General features: G+C 41.5%; 1 protein-coding gene across 1 annotated transcript in view; it reads right to left on the bottom strand.

Moving 5' to 3' along the window:
• col22a1 (collagen, type XXII, alpha 1) overlaps window positions 1-19,071 on the bottom strand; it is a 50,040-nt gene that overhangs the window by 3,134 nt on the left and 27,835 nt on the right. The window contains exons 27-63 of the mRNA XM_076755433.1: window positions 18,885-18,938; window positions 18,713-18,757; window positions 18,553-18,615; window positions 18,151-18,204; window positions 17,897-17,938; window positions 17,703-17,735; window positions 17,461-17,514; window positions 16,754-16,807; window positions 16,611-16,664; window positions 16,461-16,514; window positions 16,246-16,299; window positions 15,509-15,613; window positions 14,425-14,469; window positions 13,790-13,867; window positions 13,662-13,697; window positions 13,522-13,575; window positions 13,160-13,204; window positions 12,412-12,447; window positions 12,219-12,332; window positions 11,854-11,907; window positions 11,493-11,546; window positions 11,320-11,373; window positions 11,083-11,136; window positions 10,854-10,907; window positions 10,685-10,738; window positions 10,512-10,565; window positions 10,377-10,421; window positions 8,366-8,419; window positions 7,578-7,631; window positions 7,355-7,408; window positions 3,148-3,219; window positions 3,015-3,050; window positions 2,883-2,927; window positions 1,584-1,763; window positions 1,382-1,448; window positions 1,067-1,249; window positions 16-93 (exon numbers count right to left, since the gene is read on the bottom strand). Coding sequence (XP_076611548.1) covers window positions 16-93; window positions 1,067-1,249; window positions 1,382-1,448; window positions 1,584-1,763; window positions 2,883-2,927; window positions 3,015-3,050; window positions 3,148-3,219; window positions 7,355-7,408; window positions 7,578-7,631; window positions 8,366-8,419; window positions 10,377-10,421; window positions 10,512-10,565; window positions 10,685-10,738; window positions 10,854-10,907; window positions 11,083-11,136; window positions 11,320-11,373; window positions 11,493-11,546; window positions 11,854-11,907; window positions 12,219-12,332; window positions 12,412-12,447; window positions 13,160-13,204; window positions 13,522-13,575; window positions 13,662-13,697; window positions 13,790-13,867; window positions 14,425-14,469; window positions 15,509-15,613; window positions 16,246-16,299; window positions 16,461-16,514; window positions 16,611-16,664; window positions 16,754-16,807; window positions 17,461-17,514; window positions 17,703-17,735; window positions 17,897-17,938; window positions 18,151-18,204; window positions 18,553-18,615; window positions 18,713-18,757; window positions 18,885-18,938 — 2,320 coding nt within the window. The remainder of the gene's footprint in view (window positions 1-15; window positions 94-1,066; window positions 1,250-1,381; window positions 1,449-1,583; window positions 1,764-2,882; window positions 2,928-3,014; window positions 3,051-3,147; window positions 3,220-7,354; window positions 7,409-7,577; window positions 7,632-8,365; window positions 8,420-10,376; window positions 10,422-10,511; window positions 10,566-10,684; window positions 10,739-10,853; window positions 10,908-11,082; window positions 11,137-11,319; window positions 11,374-11,492; window positions 11,547-11,853; window positions 11,908-12,218; window positions 12,333-12,411; window positions 12,448-13,159; window positions 13,205-13,521; window positions 13,576-13,661; window positions 13,698-13,789; window positions 13,868-14,424; window positions 14,470-15,508; window positions 15,614-16,245; window positions 16,300-16,460; window positions 16,515-16,610; window positions 16,665-16,753; window positions 16,808-17,460; window positions 17,515-17,702; window positions 17,736-17,896; window positions 17,939-18,150; window positions 18,205-18,552; window positions 18,616-18,712; window positions 18,758-18,884; window positions 18,939-19,071) is intronic.

Raw genomic sequence — 19,071 nt, 5'->3', positions numbered from 1 at the left:
GACACTGGTTGTTACCTATTGGGCCAGGAGGTCCAAGCTCTCCTCTTTCACCGATACCAGGTTCTCCCTTGTCTCCTTTTGCTCCTTTCTCACCTGGATGGAACAGGAAAATAGAAAGTTACCATGATTTCTGCACATTATCAGCTGTTATGTACTTACGACTTAGCAGCTTTGAAAAACACTTTCGGGAATTCCTACAATGAACAGAAAGGTTAGGGAGTGAGTGAGACACCCGCAGTCACTCGCTTCAGTTCTCCAGTCAACAGGAACGTATGTGAATGTATGTACATGTATTCATATATCTCAAGAAAATATTTCACGATTTTTAATTATTAGTTGTTCGTTCTTTTCTCTATTATCTGATTCAGGTCATTCAGCCATTTTTTCATTGTTAACATAGAAAACAATTTGTTGGACAAATTCATGCTGAAATCTGAAATGGCTTTGTCTCAACAGGAGCTGTGAAATCAGCTCAGTTTCATTGACGTGTTTACAACTGGAGCACTGGAAAGTATTCTACTGTAAAAACTGGTTGCACACAATTTGTTACAGTTACTAGTTACCTCATTAAACAGTCACTCAATTACTTTATTGATTACTCCCACCAGACGTGTTACTATGGTATGTATTGTTTCATTTACTTTTTAAAGGTCTAGTGCTATAGGTCATAGGGCTGTGCTATACAACCAAAATCTCATGTCCCAATGCACATCATTTCATATCCAGGTAACCATACCTATAACAATACAGCGCATTTTCTGTCAATTCAATGAATAAATAAATACTTGATATAAAATGACCACATGAAAAGGCTTATTTCTTATTATACATTTTATACTCAGCTATTGTGTTTTGGAGTTCTTGTTCCTGTCTTTAATGTCATTACCTGTCAGTATAATCGACTACAGTAGTCTGCTCTCTGAAAATCAAGAGTAACAAGCCCATTTACATTTCTGTAATTGTGACTGTTAATTGCATCTCTAATGATCGCCGAAAGTAGTGAAATTCCAAATACTGCTTAAAAAGGACACACTCAACCAATAACACTGCTGAGTCGTTGTCATACCTTTAGGGCCCATGGGTCCTCTGGGTCCTTCTCCTCCACTCTGTCCAGGCATACCAGGCTCTCCTGAGGGGCCAGGTCGTCCAGGGCTGCCATCCTTACCCGGAGGGCCTGGAGGTCCTGGACGACCCGCTGTACTCTTCACATGTGCTGGCTGGAACTGAGCCATGAGGTAAGCCATTTTGGCTTGACAGAAAAAGAAAGTTCTTTTAATCCCATATAACTCTATTAAGGTTACCTTAAATTCGACCAAATGAAGCAAACACCTCACTGAGATATACAGGCAAGATGAGAATCAAAAGGAAATTGCCTCCTCACCATCTAACTGTTTTGCCAGCTCCTCCTGGATGAGCCGTCTCATCTGCTCCAGTGATACTGACTCTCCCTGAGACAACAAAGATGTTGATGATTAGCTCAATTATTAATACATACATCCAAACCATCTGCCATGCGTATTACTGTGGCATGAATATTGTTTCAAAATTGAATGAAGTTAAAAGCCGTCAGGAATATGACTCACCCTTTGGCCTGGCAGACCGGGGTTTCCAGAAGGCCCTTGTGGCCCAGGAGGTCCTATTTCTCCTGGTGGTCCTGACATGCCCATCATCCCTGTGTGGCCCTTTCTGCCTGGGGGTCCAGGGTTTCCAGGCATACCTGGCTCTCCTGAATGTCCTTTATCTCCTTTCATACCATGGTCTCCCTTGATTAGATGCCAGTGATTACAGTAAAATTATAAGAGTACCTTCAAAATAAACTAATGAACAGTAAGGAAAGTCACGGGGCAAGTAGGGCACGTAGCCTGTGTACTCAATGACGTATCTGTATCTGTTTATGGCACAGAAACATCTGAATTTGGAGCTCATTTAGAATTTGTACCATAAACGGTGAGGAATTGCCTTGATTGGTTCATCAATAAGAACTGTTCAGGTGGAAATGAATAGTGGAAATAGAACAAGGATTCCTGCAGTGAGACATTTCGAGTCTGTCTGTATTGGACCACACTGCATGACTTTCTTTAAGGTCTGGTGGCTGTATATGTAATGTAAGTAGGACCTCAGTAAAGTCGAGTTGGTCTCTATGCAAATGAGAAAGCTATTGACAAAAATCAGAAAAGCTCTTTTGCCATTTTGCATGCAATTTTGGAACGGTCTCTTACTTCAGCTCATTCTACTATTGACTGTCAAGTTGGCAAGCTACCAATCTTTAATATCAGATCAAGATGTCACAATTACACATCAGTCAAACTTCATGCTGCACGGCCAGCGAAAATGTGGGAAGGATATTGATGACAGACCTCGCTGAATGTCTAGATTTGGAAGTTAAATCCATCTACACCACTGTGTTTTAAGTCTGTGACATATTCGTTTTCATTTTGGCAAATCTGCATCATGAAAAGTCCTACTAACAGTACTTAATTTAGAGCGGACAACAAACACTTGGATAACTAAGGTATGGGTTGTATGACAGCGACCATGAACTGCAATGCTCTCTCTCTCGTTTCCTGTCATCTCTCCATTATCGCTGTGTAACAAAGGCATTAGATGCAGGGACTCTTTCTGCATTTGGTTATGTTCTCTGCTCTTGAGCTGGTTTCTGTATTTGCTTGTGCTTTCTCATTTTGCAGCATTCTTTTTTCTAAGTGCTGTGCATTTATAAAGTTGTCTTCTTCATTTGCTTGTGTTTCATCATGTGTTTCCTGAAAGGTATACTATGCAGGATTTTCCTAATGCTGTTAATCATGTGTCAGGTTTGTATCTATTATCAACACATTTCCTATTAAAATCCAAAGGGTGTATTTGTTTGCATCTCTTGTACTCACCTTATCTCCTTTGTTTCCCCGGTCACCGACTCTGCCTGGCATCCCCTACAAAAAACAAAAACAGCGGATGTGAGCAAGAACTCTGTATATTTTATATCATGTTATTCATCAGTGGTCTTGTGAAGTGTTTACCTGTTTTCCCTCTGGACCAATGGGACCAGGTGGACCCTGGAAATTAAGGTAAAAGTCAACATTATCCACAGCTGGTCATATTTATGAGCTGCAAGTAATCTTTTAATCAGAATATGTCAAAGCAACCACTCACCGGGGGGCCTTTAGGCCCACTAAAGCCTGGTAATCCTGGGTTACCGGCCTCTCCCTTGTCTCCCCTGAGACCCTGTATGACAGCAGAGACATGGCGGTTCATCACATGGCACACACATGGTGTACTGTACTGTATTTTAAAGCCTCGCTCATTACTGAGGATTCAGCAAGATTAACATTTAGCTGCAGTTCTTATCAACATGCAGCAGTGCTGTGGATAAAAATCTCATAAACCAATCTTGTGGTGGGACATGCCAGTTTGAAGAGATTAAACTTCATATTTATGAGCATGTGGGCCTGAAGACAAGCAGGGCATGGCAGCCACAGAGTGAAGGAATTTATTAACTTTTGCAGAAAGAAGAGAATATTTCTACTTTGTATAGCTAATTTCCACTTTGTCAGAAATATTCCTGAATGGACACACAATTGTCTCTGCTTCTGTCCACTCACGAGACACTCCTTTCTCTTCATGGTAACTTTGGTGATCTGATAACATTTTTGGCAATATCTAATTTGACCTCTATACCTTTCCCTTCACTGAAATCACTTTCTATCTCTTCCTCAAACCTTCCTGCATCTGTACCTGCCCTCCTCCCTCCTCTAGGCTATTCCTGATGATCTGCTCCCTCTGCTGACTGATATCATCAACTCCTCTCTGATAGCTGGCTGCATATCGTCTGCCCTTGACTTAGCAACACTCACTCCTCCTCCATGAACATATCCTTCAGCCCATGGACCAGTGTCCTGCTCCATCTATTTCTTTCCAAAACACACTTTTTGCAAATGAAATTAAAAATTCCTCTCCGTCACAGGTGTCACAAGATCTTGCTATCTTGACCTCCTACATTTGATTTCTGTCACATACAGTAGTGTCAGTAGTAAAACTGTCATGATGACATCTGTTGCTACCCTGGTGCCAGTGTTAATTTTGTCAATGTAAATTCCAACGATAAGCATTCATTGATGAAACTGTAACAACAACGTAAATGAAAAAAATATTGATAACAAAAATTACAGCGAAATCTCTGTTCATCATGCCCTGACGAGAGAAGACGAGATGAATGAGTTGCCTGTGTTCGGGCGAACAACCTAGTTGTTGTTTTCATTTTTAACCAATCATTTCTGCAAGTGAAAGTCAAATTCTCTCACTGCCCCATCTCATTGGAAGTTTTTTCCCCTGCTCGGTGCATGCCAGGTGCCCACTGATAGATAACAACAAGGCAAGCTAACGTTCACATGTCGTCTAAGTTAGCTAGTTTAAAGCCGGTAGAAACTATTTTAGCTGCTGCTGGCCACTCAAAGATGAGTGCCTCATCTTCACCAGCATGTCAGGTGGGAAGCAAGAGGAGAGACAACCCCCCCAGTCAACGAGTAGGAATATAAGTTGGACCAAATCATTTCACAGTATTTGTATTTCCCCAGGTTGTATGCAAATGAAGAGGGCACTGTGCCAAGTCTACAGGGTCTGCTTCACTTTTACTGCACATCCAGTCACAGCGACATGTATGCAGAAAATAAATAGATGACCTGTGAGGAAACAGAATTGTTTTATTGCACTTTATCTAGCACGCTTTAGGCATTCATTTTTATATGATTTATAAAAGTATGGTAAGTCAGTAACACATTCTCAGCCTACTGACTAAATGCATAGTTCAAAATCCATTACAGTATCAGGAAACTGTCTGAGAAAATGATGACTAAAACATTTGACTAAAATTCAACAAAACTGGATTCCACTGACTAAATTACTACAATTTTCAGTCAAACTAAGCCAAGACTAAAACAAAATTAACACTGCCTGTTGCCCCCATGTTCTACATAAATGCCTTTTGGATGTCTCTATGCTAGATAGGAAGATCGGGTGTGGCCCTCAGTATGCAAGAAAACACAATGAAGTGCTGCATGATAGAAAATAGAAAATGGTTAAATAGTTCATAGTTCACTGTGTGGTTTTATTACAGGTGTAGTAGTCATTACTAATAAAAACATAATAAAACTATTTTATGTATTTATTTCGAAGCACGTTTGGAATTGTTTCACCATGAATGAATCATGATTTTCTGTGATCTGGTGCCCCACCACATGCAGCTGGTGCCCTTTTTATTTTTTCGCCCCTGCCCGTCAAACGAGTCCGCCACTGGGCCCCAGGGGCGTATAAACTTTGTAATCACTGAACCCTCACAGACTTTAATTAACCTCATCTGTGTGCCCAGTGATATTGTGAGAGTACATCGAGTACAAGGTCTCCAGAAGCTTTATGAGGACTGGGACAGCATTTTGAAATGACATGTTACCAGGGTAGTAAAGTTCACAGCTCATACATCACAAGCAGCTTTAAAATAATAAATATAATCATGCTTTTGTGGAACAAAAAACTGCACACAGTGCTTGCTGGTGTGTGTAAACCTTCTGCATATCTCTCTGGGATTTGTTCCCAGTTTCTAACATTAGCATATTATGAATTGTGGCCAATTACCACAAGGAAAAACAGCATCATAGACATAAAGAAAGTGTGCATGAGGGGCAAGAACATGCACTGGGGACTGCTCAAGCACTTGCTGATTTCAAGGTAGAGCAGTCCTGAGCCATTGCAGACTTATCAGACCATGCAGCATTAGGACTAGTTTTATCCATATTCCTTCTTCACACATTCACTTTGCCTCCATTGGGTTTCCTTCTCCTCGTCTCTTTCATTCAGTCACCTGCCTGCTGCTGCACCCAAGACTATATCAGGACATATGGCATCTGATGTCACGTGTTATGTATTGCATAGTCTTTTTGGCTTTAATGCATGTCACCACCTTGAGGACACTTATCAGACTTCATACAGCTTCCTTTTTCATGTATGCAGGAACACTCTCCCATGCCTTTGACGTGTACACTTAGAGGAGAGTGAAGATGATTTATGATCATTTAGCTTCCATTTACAGGATATCTATCATCAAAAGGCAGCTGTTATGATGACTATATAGTATATTCAAATTAGATAAAATACAGAATGGGCACTTATGTTTAGAATAACAAGAGTGTTTTGAACTGAATCTCTTGTGGGCATTTTTGTTAGTGACTTTAGAGCAGACCAGGAAACCAGAGACCAAAGTACCCAATCAGAAGGACTGGCCTATAATGAGCTATGCTCACTGGGGAAAAACAGCTTTCAGGGGCTGAAACAACTTTTGCATGTGAATTCATCTTTTTGACAAATCTGATTTGACATATCTGAATTTCACTTCAAACATCACCTCATACTGTTTCAGGATGGGCTCGGTTAGACACAGCTGTGCAGTACAAGACATAAGATAAACAGGACAGTGTTCTCCTTTCAAGCCACTTTTTTGTCTCTGTTATGAGGCATTAATGGCCTCTTTCATAGTTGGTGAGGCTGAGCAGATCTACATTTTTATTTGGAGATATTTACCCTTGAATTTGTATGGAATTTTCCATCTATCATGTTAATGCTAGTTGTCAAGGGGCTTCATAAATATATGTACGATGTTCCTGCCCATCCTTACACACTCAGCTTGACATGCTCATCTTGGCTCACACCTCTAACTCAAAGACCTTGACGAGTCTGAGCTTTTTTCCCTGATGCATCCTTACATGACCTTGTTTGCATTCTGCATCATCAGATGATTTGCCACCAGGGACTCTGCGTGAGAATTTGTCCATAGACGCTTGTGAAATTTAAAACCTTTGCATGGCACACAAATCCGCTGAGGGAATTACAGGCCTTGCGCCTCTAGGAGATGGTGGTCCACTTTAACCTGTTATACATGCTCTGATATTACTTGCCAATCACTTTTCTTCTACTGGCAGTAGCCAGGTCAACTGCTTGCAATCCCAGCTCACCCAGGGGAAAGTGATGTTACCAGCCCGGTCAAGACAACATTTACTCCACTCCATCATAATCTGACAGCTCGTCTCCTCTAGAAATACTTGCCATCTTTCTCTTGCCTCCAGTTCCCACATACAGTAACTGCTTGCTCTATTAGCTCTGAAAATGCTGCTTTTTCTTAATTTTCCTTGCTTCCTCTTATCCATTTTAATACTTCTCTGTTAAATGCATTCATTCCGTGAAACAAAGAATTCTTATTGAGCTGTGTGGTAAAGCACTCACTGTTTCTATTGTTTGTTTGCTTTGTTAGTCATCCAAGAGCCTGCTGCAAATTGAATTTTAAGATTATGTACAGTCGGAACAGATGACTCACTGGAGTTCCAGGGAGACCAGCTTTTCCTGATGGCCCCGGTTCACCTGGCTTGCCCTGGGATTCAAAAGAAAAAATATAGAATGAGAAAATTGATGGGGAGGGACAGCAAGACAAATGACTTGAGTGCCACTTTACGTCCATATCTATCTGTCTGCTTGACACTGTGCTGCATCTGTCTTCTCTTTGCGTCAGACAGCCCTGCAAGTCACTGAAAATGACTCACCGACTCTCCTCTTGGTCCACTAAGTCCTTCTCGGCCGGGAGGTCCCATAGAGCCCTGTGAAAACAAAAAATAGACAGCTTTATTATGTCCTACAGATGCTGAAAACAAAAAAAATGCACTCATATTTCATCTTTAAGGGCATGCATAACTGCAAGCTTGATCATTTCCAGCTTTATTGGAATACAGCCTCCACTGTAGCAGTGAGTTCAATCTGAAGACCCTTTTTTGTGGAACGAGTAGGTGGGAAAATATTCTTTCTTCAGAGGACATTCTGTCTCCAAGCTCTACATCCAGAGGACGAGTTAGGTAAAAACACTTTTTGGTTAATAGTAACAAGACAAGAGGAGGAACAAGAGTGCCGCAGCCTTCAAATGTGTATGTGAGAGGTTTTCAGTTTGTCATTTGATGAATATGAATAGGAAGCTGCTACTACTGGACCTCTTGCAATATAATCGACATGAATAAAGATTCTGTGGTCTGCTTGACGTCTTGTTTTCTGTCCAAAACTTTTTTAATCTTGAGAGTATTATCTGCATTCTATCAATCAATGGAAGCTGGTTCTAGACATAATGATTATTCTCAGGGACTGCAAGGCGCCTCAGGATTGGCTCTTTTTCAGCACTGGGTGACTCAGCCAAGATGGGGTACTGCATATCAAAGAACGTAGGGAATAAAGGAACAAAGGAGTTTGTTTATGAATTTATATATATCATGGGACTTTAATGCATTGTCTCAGACCCCCCTGTCTGTGCATGTGTGTGTGTGTGTGTGTGTGTGTAAGAACTTACCTCCTTCCCAGGTTTGCCATCCCGCCCAGATGATCCAGGCTTTCCATCTTCTCCCTGTTTAGCACATGAAAAAGTATGAAATTAGAAAATCTTAAAGGCCTAATTTAAAGTAAGGTTTACTTGATTGCTCTGGAGAAAACAGAATCGGATCAGAGAGACAGTGTTTCACGATAAAACCAAATTTAGCCTTTGTCTGCTTTATGGCTAAGTTATGGATATGAAAATAAACATTTTTGATTATGGCGTCTTTCAGATTGTTCTGATGGCTTTAGCGTGGTGGTATAAATGAAAACTGGTGTGACATTCCTTGCTGTCTGTCAAAATCAGAAAAATCCAGGTACTATACATAGTGGCTTAAAAGCTATATTATTGCTCTTACCATACTGAAAATCTATGTTCTTACTGCAGGCTACTTAACATTTTCATTTTAGCTCAGCATATCAGCTGAGTTGTATTGCATCATTTTGTATAGACAGCTGCAGAATATCATATTTCTGAGCAAAAAAGCCTAGAAAGAATTAGGAAATCAGGTTTATATGAAAAGCTTTCCAAACAGCGTACTAGATGCTAATCGCAGCAACTATCAAGGCTAATGCTCGAAAATGTTATGGGGACAGCAGTATCTAGTGTTTATGAATTGGCTAACTAGTGTTAGCAGTAGCTTGCCACCTTATATGTTTTAGCTGCTGCTAGTTTATACATTGACAGTATATGGTGATGTTGATTAACATTACCTTCTCACTGTCATTTTATTAAAGTTAGCTGCAGCCAGATAGCTTGCTGACATGTTGCTCAGTATGTTTACTGCTAACTGTTTTCATGTAGGCTTGCAAGCTACACAGTCCCTGCACATACATAAACACACTTGTGCTTTTTATCCATTTTAATAATTTAACGAAGTGTGATAACTTATAGTTATATTCTTGGCTCATCTGATAACATTTTCTGCCTTTTGTCAGTTTTGCCTCTCCATAATATAGAACTGTATTGTCCACAGAATTTAGTGACAGTAATTATAAGCAGTGGACGGTAATTCTCAGTGCGTCTATGGGAACACATCGGAGTTCCTCTAATAAGTTGTCTGCTGTCGGGGTGGCGGTGCGGGCTGCAGGGCTGAGAGGCTGCCTGCCTCATTTTGTCTCGGTCAGAGCTGTCTGTAATGAGCCATGCTATTGGTCATGGTGCCCTGGCAGAAACCTCTCCTGAGGGTGTGTGCTGTGTGAGAAACAAAGCAGCAGGTGCAGTGATTCTTTCAGAGAAGGTGTGTGTAAAGTGCCAGACATATCTTGACATCGCCGTGCAGCACGCCAACAACCGACTGTGGCTACGTATCATTTCCTGAACTCCAGTTCCAGTCGTGGTTATGGAGCAGAGGAGGTTTCCAAATGTATAATGTAGTGTCCTTCACCAGTTTTGAACTTTTCTTTTCTCTTAAACTGCAGTTGAGTGTGTTTTCATGTACAGGAATGCTGATACAGAGAATGCTCTTCCAAATTTGTCATTAGTACAGTCTGATGTGCTGTCTGCTTGTCTTGTGGTCAATTTGGACAACAGAATCTGACTGTTTTTGTTGCAGTTTTAAAATTGTCATCTGGTGGAGACAATAAAAACAACTGTTGCCTCTGGTCCTTTAATCTTTTGTCTTTTAACCTTATGTTATGTGCTGTTTTTTTTTTTTTTTTTGGCATTCTGATAAATTGTACGAACGTATGGTCAGAATTTATTTTGACAACATGAAGAAGGTAAGAAATTTCCCTCCTTAAAATTTTAAGAAAAATAACCCATACAGATAGTAGCTTGTACAGTTATACATTATTAGGCCACCAATGATATGTCCCTTATTCTCCATATGTTATTATAGCAGTAGGTATGCGGACAGAAAGTAACCGTGGCTCCTAGCAGATGCTGAAGCTCATTAGGCAGGGAAATGGTGCTGAAGAAAAAAAATGGCATTGTTATGTTCTTAGATGCAAATCTGAGATACATGAAAAACACAAAGTGGCATGCTGACCTTAGCTCCTGGTGCTCCAGGTTCTCCTCTGTGGCCCTTAAAGCCCTGTACAGGAAGAGAAACACCAGTGAATCAGTCACAGCAATTTGTATGGCGAGCTTCCGCCACCAGATCTGTTCACAGGGGGTTACTTACCGGGAGTCCCCTGAGCCCAGGGGGTCCTGGTGGGCCAGGTTCACCTTGCTTGCCCTGAAATTAAAACAGATGTTGTTATAGCGTCATTGCCTGGCCACACTATCATTTTTTTCTAAAAACAAACAATATGTCATTTACTATTTGGATCACTGACAAAGTAAACATCTACTTACGGGTTCCCCTGTTTCACCTGGCCTGCCATCTTTCCCCATTTTTCCAGGCTGACCCTGCAGATAAATAATTGATCATTTAGCATCTGTAACTGTAAAGTCATTTACGTGTATAATACACTGCTGCGACAATGTGTATTCGTGATTCTGTGCATCAAATCAGTATTCTTACGATCAAGCCAGGAAGACCTGGTGGTCCCTGGATTCCTTTGAGACCTTCTTTGCCCTAGTGAAAACAAACAACACAAACAGGTCACCATCAGCAAAGGAAAAGAAATGATTAATGGCCACTATTACCACACAGGCTGGCTGACCTACATGCTACAGGGAAGAGGTTTGTACAATAATGACACATGGGTAATAAGTTTTCTGAGGGAAAAGTACATGGAGTGCAGTCTGACCTTTTCTCCAGGGGGCCCTGGGGGGCCAACAAGGCCGGGCTGTCCATCGTTACCCTGAAGGGGAAAGAGACAGTGTCAGTGGAGGTCAACAGAAATAGAAAGCCTGATTGTGAGATGAAATCCCCCCTAAAAAATAAAAATGAAAAAAGCCCCGTTTACACAAAGCATAAGTTGTTACATCGTTACAGATGCATCAAATGAAAAAATGGCCAAAATAAGTCCAAAATTATAACTTACAGGTGAACCCATCAAGCCAGGAGTGCCTGGATGGCCAGGGGGTCCTGGGTGACCCTGTTAATATAGAAGAAAGTGATTCTAATATAATTATGTGGTTCATACCAGACAATATTGTAACCAACATTTCTTCAAGGATAAGTGTGTGACTCATGACTCATAAACAACAAATATACCTTGTCTCCTTTGTCTCCAGGGCCTCCGGGAGGTCCTCGATCACCTTTAACACCCTGTGATGAAAAAGAAAGACCATATGAAATGTTAGATTTCGAGAGGAAAGGATCCATCTGATAAACTCTTTCTCAACAGAAAATAGAACCTCAAAATGTTCACAGAAGAGGAGGATGTGACAGTAGCCATATCGCTATTTAAAATAGGACTCAATACTTTTGTCGAGTGATGTTTTGATACTCAACTTCTCACCCAATTAACTGAACCTTGTGTGGTCAAAAAAAAAAAAAAAAATGTTGACAAAAGCAATTAATTTGCATCAGGACCTTTGGGAACCATAAGGGGGCAGTTACTGCGCAAACTTGCCTTTCCACCGTCAGCTCCAGGGGGCCCTTGAGGTCCGGCTGGTCCTGGTGGGCCCTGTAATGACAGTGGCAGAGCATCAGTCTCTGTCCAGGCAGATAGTGCAGAGCATCGTCACCAGGTCCTTATCGTTCACTGCTGCCCCCAGAGGAGGCCGAGCTAATGATGCAGACAGAGCCTCTCCATCCATCACACCAACTGTGATTGATGATGACAAACATGCAGCGAGGACCTCATGCCTCACTTAAGGCTAATACAGTGGAGGCACACACTTTATAACACTCCTTTAAAGATGAGCACAGGTATCATAATAGTCTTCACAGGAGAAGTGAGGTTATGATGGTTGAATATTAATAACTGTGTCTTACTTGGAAACCATCTTGACCATCTTTCCCTGGAGGTCCCAGGTGTCCTTTGTCCCCTGGGACTCCTGGGAGACCAGGTGGTCCAGGTGGACCTGCAGGGCAGTCTGAGCAAACATCCTAAAAGGTGGCAGAGATGATAAAGTGAATCCAGGCATCAAGTTTTTTGTCATTGAAAAGTGGTGGAAATGCACCTTACCTTCAGATTTAGGTCAGAGAGGTCTGCCGCCTTTCCCTGAAAGACAGTGAATCAGGGTATGTGAAGGGGGGTCTATTCAGTGGGCAACATAGGCCATTCCAAAAATGCGCTCATGCATTCAGTGCATGGTCAAAAGTATGTTGACACCTTTATGCAAAGGCTGAACATTTCATTCTGACACACTGGACATCACTGTGCTGCTATAACAGCCTGCACTCTGCTGCATTTGCTCCCATTCAGCCACAAGAGCAGTAGGGAGGTCCAACACTGATGCTGAATGATGAGGTCTGGCTCACAGTCGGTGTTCCAGTTCATCCCAAAGGTGTGTGTGTGTGGGGGGGGGATTGAGGTCAAACCTCAGTGCAGGCCAGTCAACATGGGAAAACCAGCCCTAGACTCAAGAGAGCACGTGTCTGCATACTTTTGAACATGAGTGTATGTGTTGTCCATTGAATCTATTTAATCCAGCAAGTCAAAAAAGAAGGTCCTTGGAATTAAAACATCTACGAAATGGTGAAAAACTTTGCACTGTATCGATGGTGTATTGGTTGAGTCAGGTCTTGGAGGTTTAGATTTTAACTTTGCAGATAAAAAGGGAAAAAAGCTGCATCATATGTGTACACGGAGAAAGTTTATGTTTATTAGCGCAAGAGTATTCTCGCCTTGCACATATTGAACATAAGGTGAAATGAATGCTGTCTATATCATAATACAGTGCTGGTTGTTCCCTGCCTTGTTCTTTACTTACAGGCTCCCCTGGTGATCCCTTCTCTCCTGGCCTTCCTGGCAAACCCTGCATGTGGAGCAAAGACAAGGAATTACCATTTCCATATAAAGCAATAAATCAAAAAAATAAACAAGAATAAATAATCATATGTGGATAAAATGTATCAAGTAACAATGATGTTCTAGAAAATAACTAATTGAGAGGTTAAAACTGCTAAGTCCATACAAACTTTTCCTTCACTATGTTACTTTTTGTCCCACAATCAAGCCAAGCAGATCTAACAGTCACTTTTAGTCTCTGTAATGCTGGATTCATGGCTCACAAAGCAATTAGACATGTACATCCGTTTATCTCGTTATGTATTTATTCACTTTTGGACTCACATTATGTCCTGCTGGGCCCTGAGGACCAGCAACTCCTGGTGGACCCCTCAAGCCCTGGAACCAGGAAAAAACAGATATTAGAGGAAGACATTTTTTATAGATATAAACATATTCAATATTTATCTTTAGAAAATATTTACCGCAGATCCAGGTTCCCCATTTTTTCCTGGAGGCCCCTACAAAATAAAGAAATATGGCATATTCAAAATGTGTAAATAATTTCACTGGTGGAAGATGATGTAACACTCGCAGGGTTTGATGCTCATACCGGTGGTCCCACTCTGCCTTCTCCTGCAGGACCCCTGTCCCCTGGTAACCCTGGTTCTCCTTGTAGCCCTGTTTGGCCCTGATAGGGAAAAAAAAAAGTTAACTTGACCTGCCTCTCAGATAATGTCAGTTCAGTCGTAATGTTTGGCAGAGAGTCTCGCTTGGCACAGAAACTGTCACATTCAGCGATGCCTGCTGATCCCAAAAATACCACTCTGTTTTTAATCTGCGTTGGGGAAAAAAATGCAATCTGCAGTTGACATTTTGGTACTCAGACGAGAAAACGTATCGGTGATGAGGGTGAGCGATTTGACACCATAAATCCAGCAAATGCCCCTGTCCGGCCTGTCTCCTCGCCCTCGACATCAAGCTCTTCACAGCAAAGAGACGCTCATAATCAGAGCAATGGTCACAGTGCGCTGGACATAGAAATTGCTTTTGCTCCTTTCAACAAAAATGAATTGTTTTTCTTATCCGTGCCAGAAAGCAAAGTTTTTCACATCAACAAAAGAGCACCTGTGCATGATAAAAAAAAAGCTCACCTCAGGCAACCTATGAAGCTTACACACACACATACACACACACACACACACACCTGTACACTTCTTTTTTTGCAAACTTCTAAAATTAGATTACCTTTTCCCCCGGGGGTCCTTGAATTCCCTGTGGTCCTGGTTCTCCCTGCAATACCACAATTGACATCAGTCATATTTCTTGCAACTCAAACACTGGAATTAAACCTCTTTTGAATAAGTCATTTAGAGTAGAAAGTGTGTGTGTGTGTGTGTGTGTGTGTGTGTTGCGATTGGTGCATGAAAACTGTAGCGAGGCCTCGGGGCCGCACCTGGCAGCTGTAAAAAACAGAGCTGCTGTGAGCCAAATCTGTTGTGCTCCCTTGTTGCTTTAACGTGATATGTGTTAACAATGTCTTTCCTGTTTGCTCATGCCCCGTCAGCAGGACGGCCACATGTCTGGGGTGAAAAATGATGGAGAAACATGTTGAGCTGCAGTGCAAAATGTGCCTACTCAGGCTCGTTTTCTTCTCATCCAGCCGCTCATATTGTGTTGTGGTTCAACATGTATTATAGACATAGAGCTGCTTACAAGCAGAGCACGTGGAATACAAGAGGGATGAATGGAAAGTGAACTCATGAGCACGTATTTCTACAGTACTATCAAAATATTGTTTCCTGGACTTATAATCATACACAGCACTGCTTATAATAATTTTCCTTTTAAAACATTTACTTGTGACATGTCTTAAATCCCCACTGACCTTCAGTCAGTGGGCCAGTCAGGTGAGGCAGAACATTAAGATGTTCAGAATATTTTCATTTGATTGAATGTTGCAGCTACAGCAACATCGATTTTAAATATGTCACTCAGCTAAGAGCACAGCTGCTGCCAGCTCAGAATTAAAGCTATCACTGAAGTCGTTTCTCATTATGAATAATAGGAAACAACATTTATATATCCAGATTATGGTTGAAAACAGTGAATCTGCCCCTTTAAATCAAATGGTAGAAGTGAATCAAAAACATCACAAGGTGAATAATGACTAAAATGACCAAAAATATGGTTAATATTTAATAGAACAATTTCCTTTTAAGTTGCTGACTGTTTCTCTTTAAATGTCTGAATACCATATAACTTACATACACAGTATGTCTGAGGTATACTCAAGTTTTAAGTATAGTGTGACAGATAAAATATGTCTTACACTTTGCCCGTCTTTTCCCTTCCCTGGTGGTCCAGGAGGTCCAGTCACACCAGGATCTCCGGGTGGGCCTGCAGGACCCGCTTGCCCTGGTTTACCTGGATCACCCTAAAATAAATGTTACAACGTTGAAAGAACTTTGTTGTCTCTCCAGGCTACAACAGGTACATCATGAGGTCCTTAAAAATACTCCTTTATTGTTCAGAACAATGTTGGACATCAACACTGCAGTTTTCATGGCAAATTTGAAGCTAATTAAAATGCTGTTCTCTGTGTTACATGTGCATGGTGATTGGAGGTGACTTCTTTATGACCACATCATCACACCCACTGAAAACATCCTGTGAATTGATGCACTCTGATCAGCCTCTAGTTGTTCTACTTTGGTGAAGGAACACTAATGACATGGTGGGAACAAATCACACATTTAAAAGAATGTCCCTGCAGCAACGTTTGGGAAAAAGAGAAAATTTAAAAAAATGAAAAAGCCACAAATGTTCCAATCATAAAGTGTTCTGAATTGCTATTGTGAAACTTCACTGCCACATGTAGCTGCTGCTGCAGGATGAAAATGAATTCAAAGACTTCTGTGCTGAAACAATAATGGAGGACATACAAGGTCACTCCTCTCTGCAGTCTTTCACTCTGCACTGCCAAAACCATTCTGAACATAGTCTGAATACTTTCAAAATAACGCCCAAACAAATATACCCATAGCTTTTTAAAAATGGGTGACCGACCTTGTCTCCTCTCTGCCCAGCTGGACCAGGAGGCCCAATGATGCCTGGTATTCCCTAGAAGACAGAGAAGTAGTAGTTCCACACTGAAGGGATTTGTCATCACTGGCTGTAGTTTATATTACACGCACATCTGTCTTGTTCATAGATTCTCACAGGAAATGCAAGCAGGGATCAACGATTTGCATCTTAAATTCATTTCAAAGTTTAATACCTACCACATTGCCCGGCAATCCACGAGGACCCTGAGGACCAGCGATGCCAGGTGGACCCTGGGAGAAACACATCAGCCGTTATAGTTGGCACAGTCCACTACGCCTTCCCATTTGGTGTAAGAAAGGTGTATTACATGAAGTCAGACAACTTACAGGGTCACCAACACGTCCTGTCTCCCCTGTCACTCCAGCGTCACCCTTTGGACCCTGGAATAAAAATAGCAAATTGGTCACTTTCCACTTCAAATGGCTCTACAGCACGCTGGCTGGGAGGCAGAGGATCACTAGCGTCTTACCGCTGGTCCAGGTGGTCCCTTAAAGCCTTGTTCACCAGGTAACCCTCTTTGACCCTTCAGAGAAAACACATTAACTTGAGGTTTAATAGCGTAGATCAACGAGCCAACATTATGCAAGGATTCATATATTCTTGTCAAAATTATTATTTGAGGCTTTTCATAAAAGACTACTGCTGTAAGCACTAATAAGGTGTTCCACATGACAAAGACATGAAATTAATGAGGGCTGTGCAATGAAGGTTGAGGATAATAACGACATCCATGCATGAACAAGTACTACAATAATCTGCGATCAATCATCTTCACAGGGTGCTTGAGAAAGTCAAAGATAATGAAAATATATACCTGCGTTTTGAAGTGTGTGTTTTAATTATTGTTCATAATGTGTTTGTGCAGATAAAGATTTTAGCACTGCCTCCAGGCCCACTTCGATCTTAATACACTAATATATTCTGCACTCTATTCTGGTCCATGTAATTTACTGTACACCTATAAACTGAAATCAGGCCAGTGTATTACTCTCTCTTGTATTTTAATTTACTGAGCCAAGCAAATCAAGTCCCCTGATCTGCCATGTTGCAGCAGGAGTGCCTCACTGTTGAATCTCTACTGACATCTAGTGGACTCCTCTGTGTATTGCTAGATGTACTTTGGTAATGTTAAGAGGAAGAAGATAAGACAACAAAGGAAGGAGAGGAAGAACTCACCATTTCTCCTGGCTTGCCTTGATCCCCCTTCTCTCCCTTCTCTCCAGGTTTTCCCTAGAGGCAAGGACAAGCAATAAAATGAGGAGTTTTACTGAATAAGAAGAAGTAGGTGAGAACAGAAGAACATTCAGAAAACCAAACATCGTCCTTTAAATCATCAACTAAAAACAGAAAAAGCCATCTCTAAAATTCCAATGAGTTTATAGCAGAGTTTGTGTGTGTAACAAAAGTAGCCTACTTACAGGTTCACCAGGCTCAGGGATGACATTTGCAACCTGTAAAGAAAAAAACAGACAGGAGATAATAATTTACCTGTGGCACTGTGTAGCAGTATCACTAGCCCCACGGGCTCCATCATGGTTACGTGATCCAGTGGCTGACTGTGACTGTACAGTATGTTAACATGCAAACTAGAAACAGCAGAAATTTTACTTACATTTCCTGGAGCGCCAGGCGGTCCCCGAGCTCCCACTTCACCCTGAGGCGAGAGACGATATTCACATTGTCTGCATACTAATGACCTTATTACAGCTAATGCAGAGTGGCCATTACGAAGAGGATAACTGTATCAGGCGTAACACAGTCGGATACGCAGGGAGAATTCAGCATTTCTTTTTGAAAATGCTTGACATTTTTACCTCATATACTTGTACAGCATATGAAACAGATTTTCTTATATTTCTTATTTACCTTGTCGCCCTTTTCACCTTTTGGCCCAAGTGGTCCATCCTGTCCTCTTTCTCCCTATGAAAGAGACGCCAAAAACAAAATTAAAAAAAAAATCTACAGACCTCAGACCATGTATGGACATTAATACAGACAAATGGGGACTTTTTTTTAAGTAGAAGTAGGAAGTCAAGAGTGGTGAGCCTCAAAGTGGCATCTGGGGACACCCACCAGTCCTTGAGGTTATCCCAGGAGGTTCATTTTACTAGTTTATTTTACCAGAAATTATTTCTGTTGCATTATAATATAAGAGTGGACTCAAAAGGATGTCTCCCCATGCACAGTTGTAGATATTGGTACTATTGTGAATGAATTTACTCTTGCTGATGCTTGATTAAAAGCTTTAAGAAGCATAGTCCCACCTACCGGAACACCCCTGTCTCCTCTGGCTCCATCAGCACCTGGCTGTCCGGGGGAACCAGATTCTCCCTGTCACAAAAAAAACATACATATGACATGAATAACTATGCTTCATTATCCTACAAAATATCATAAACTAAAAAAAAATCAACAGCTGTGAACTCACTCTCTCCCCTGGAGGTCCTCTTGGTCCGGGAGGCCCATCGTCACCCTGGGGAGACGACACACGGCCATTAAAATGTCAGATTTGCATATGGAAAATACACTTGCTATCTCATAAGCTGCATATGTCTTCAGTCGTGTCCAGTGTGTTCCTGGGTACGATTAAGTCACAGTACCTTAGGTCCAGGCTTGCCAGGAAAACCATCTGTTCCACGCTCTCCCCTGGGCCCCTTCAGAGACACAAGATTTCGTTTTCATACTTTCAAAAACCCGTATTTGCCAGATACTGAATGTAGTAAAGGTAAACACACCACAACTCATTTGAGCCTCCACCGTCAATTCATTGTGTCAATTAAATATCTA

Source organism: Chaetodon auriga, chromosome 17, assembly GCF_051107435.1.
Source record: "Chaetodon auriga isolate fChaAug3 chromosome 17, fChaAug3.hap1, whole genome shotgun sequence".
Lineage (NCBI taxonomy): Eukaryota > Metazoa > Chordata > Actinopteri > Chaetodontiformes > Chaetodontidae > Chaetodon > Chaetodon auriga.
Note: the sequence above shows the minus strand (reverse complement) of the source record. Positions and strands in the feature narration are given on the sequence as shown.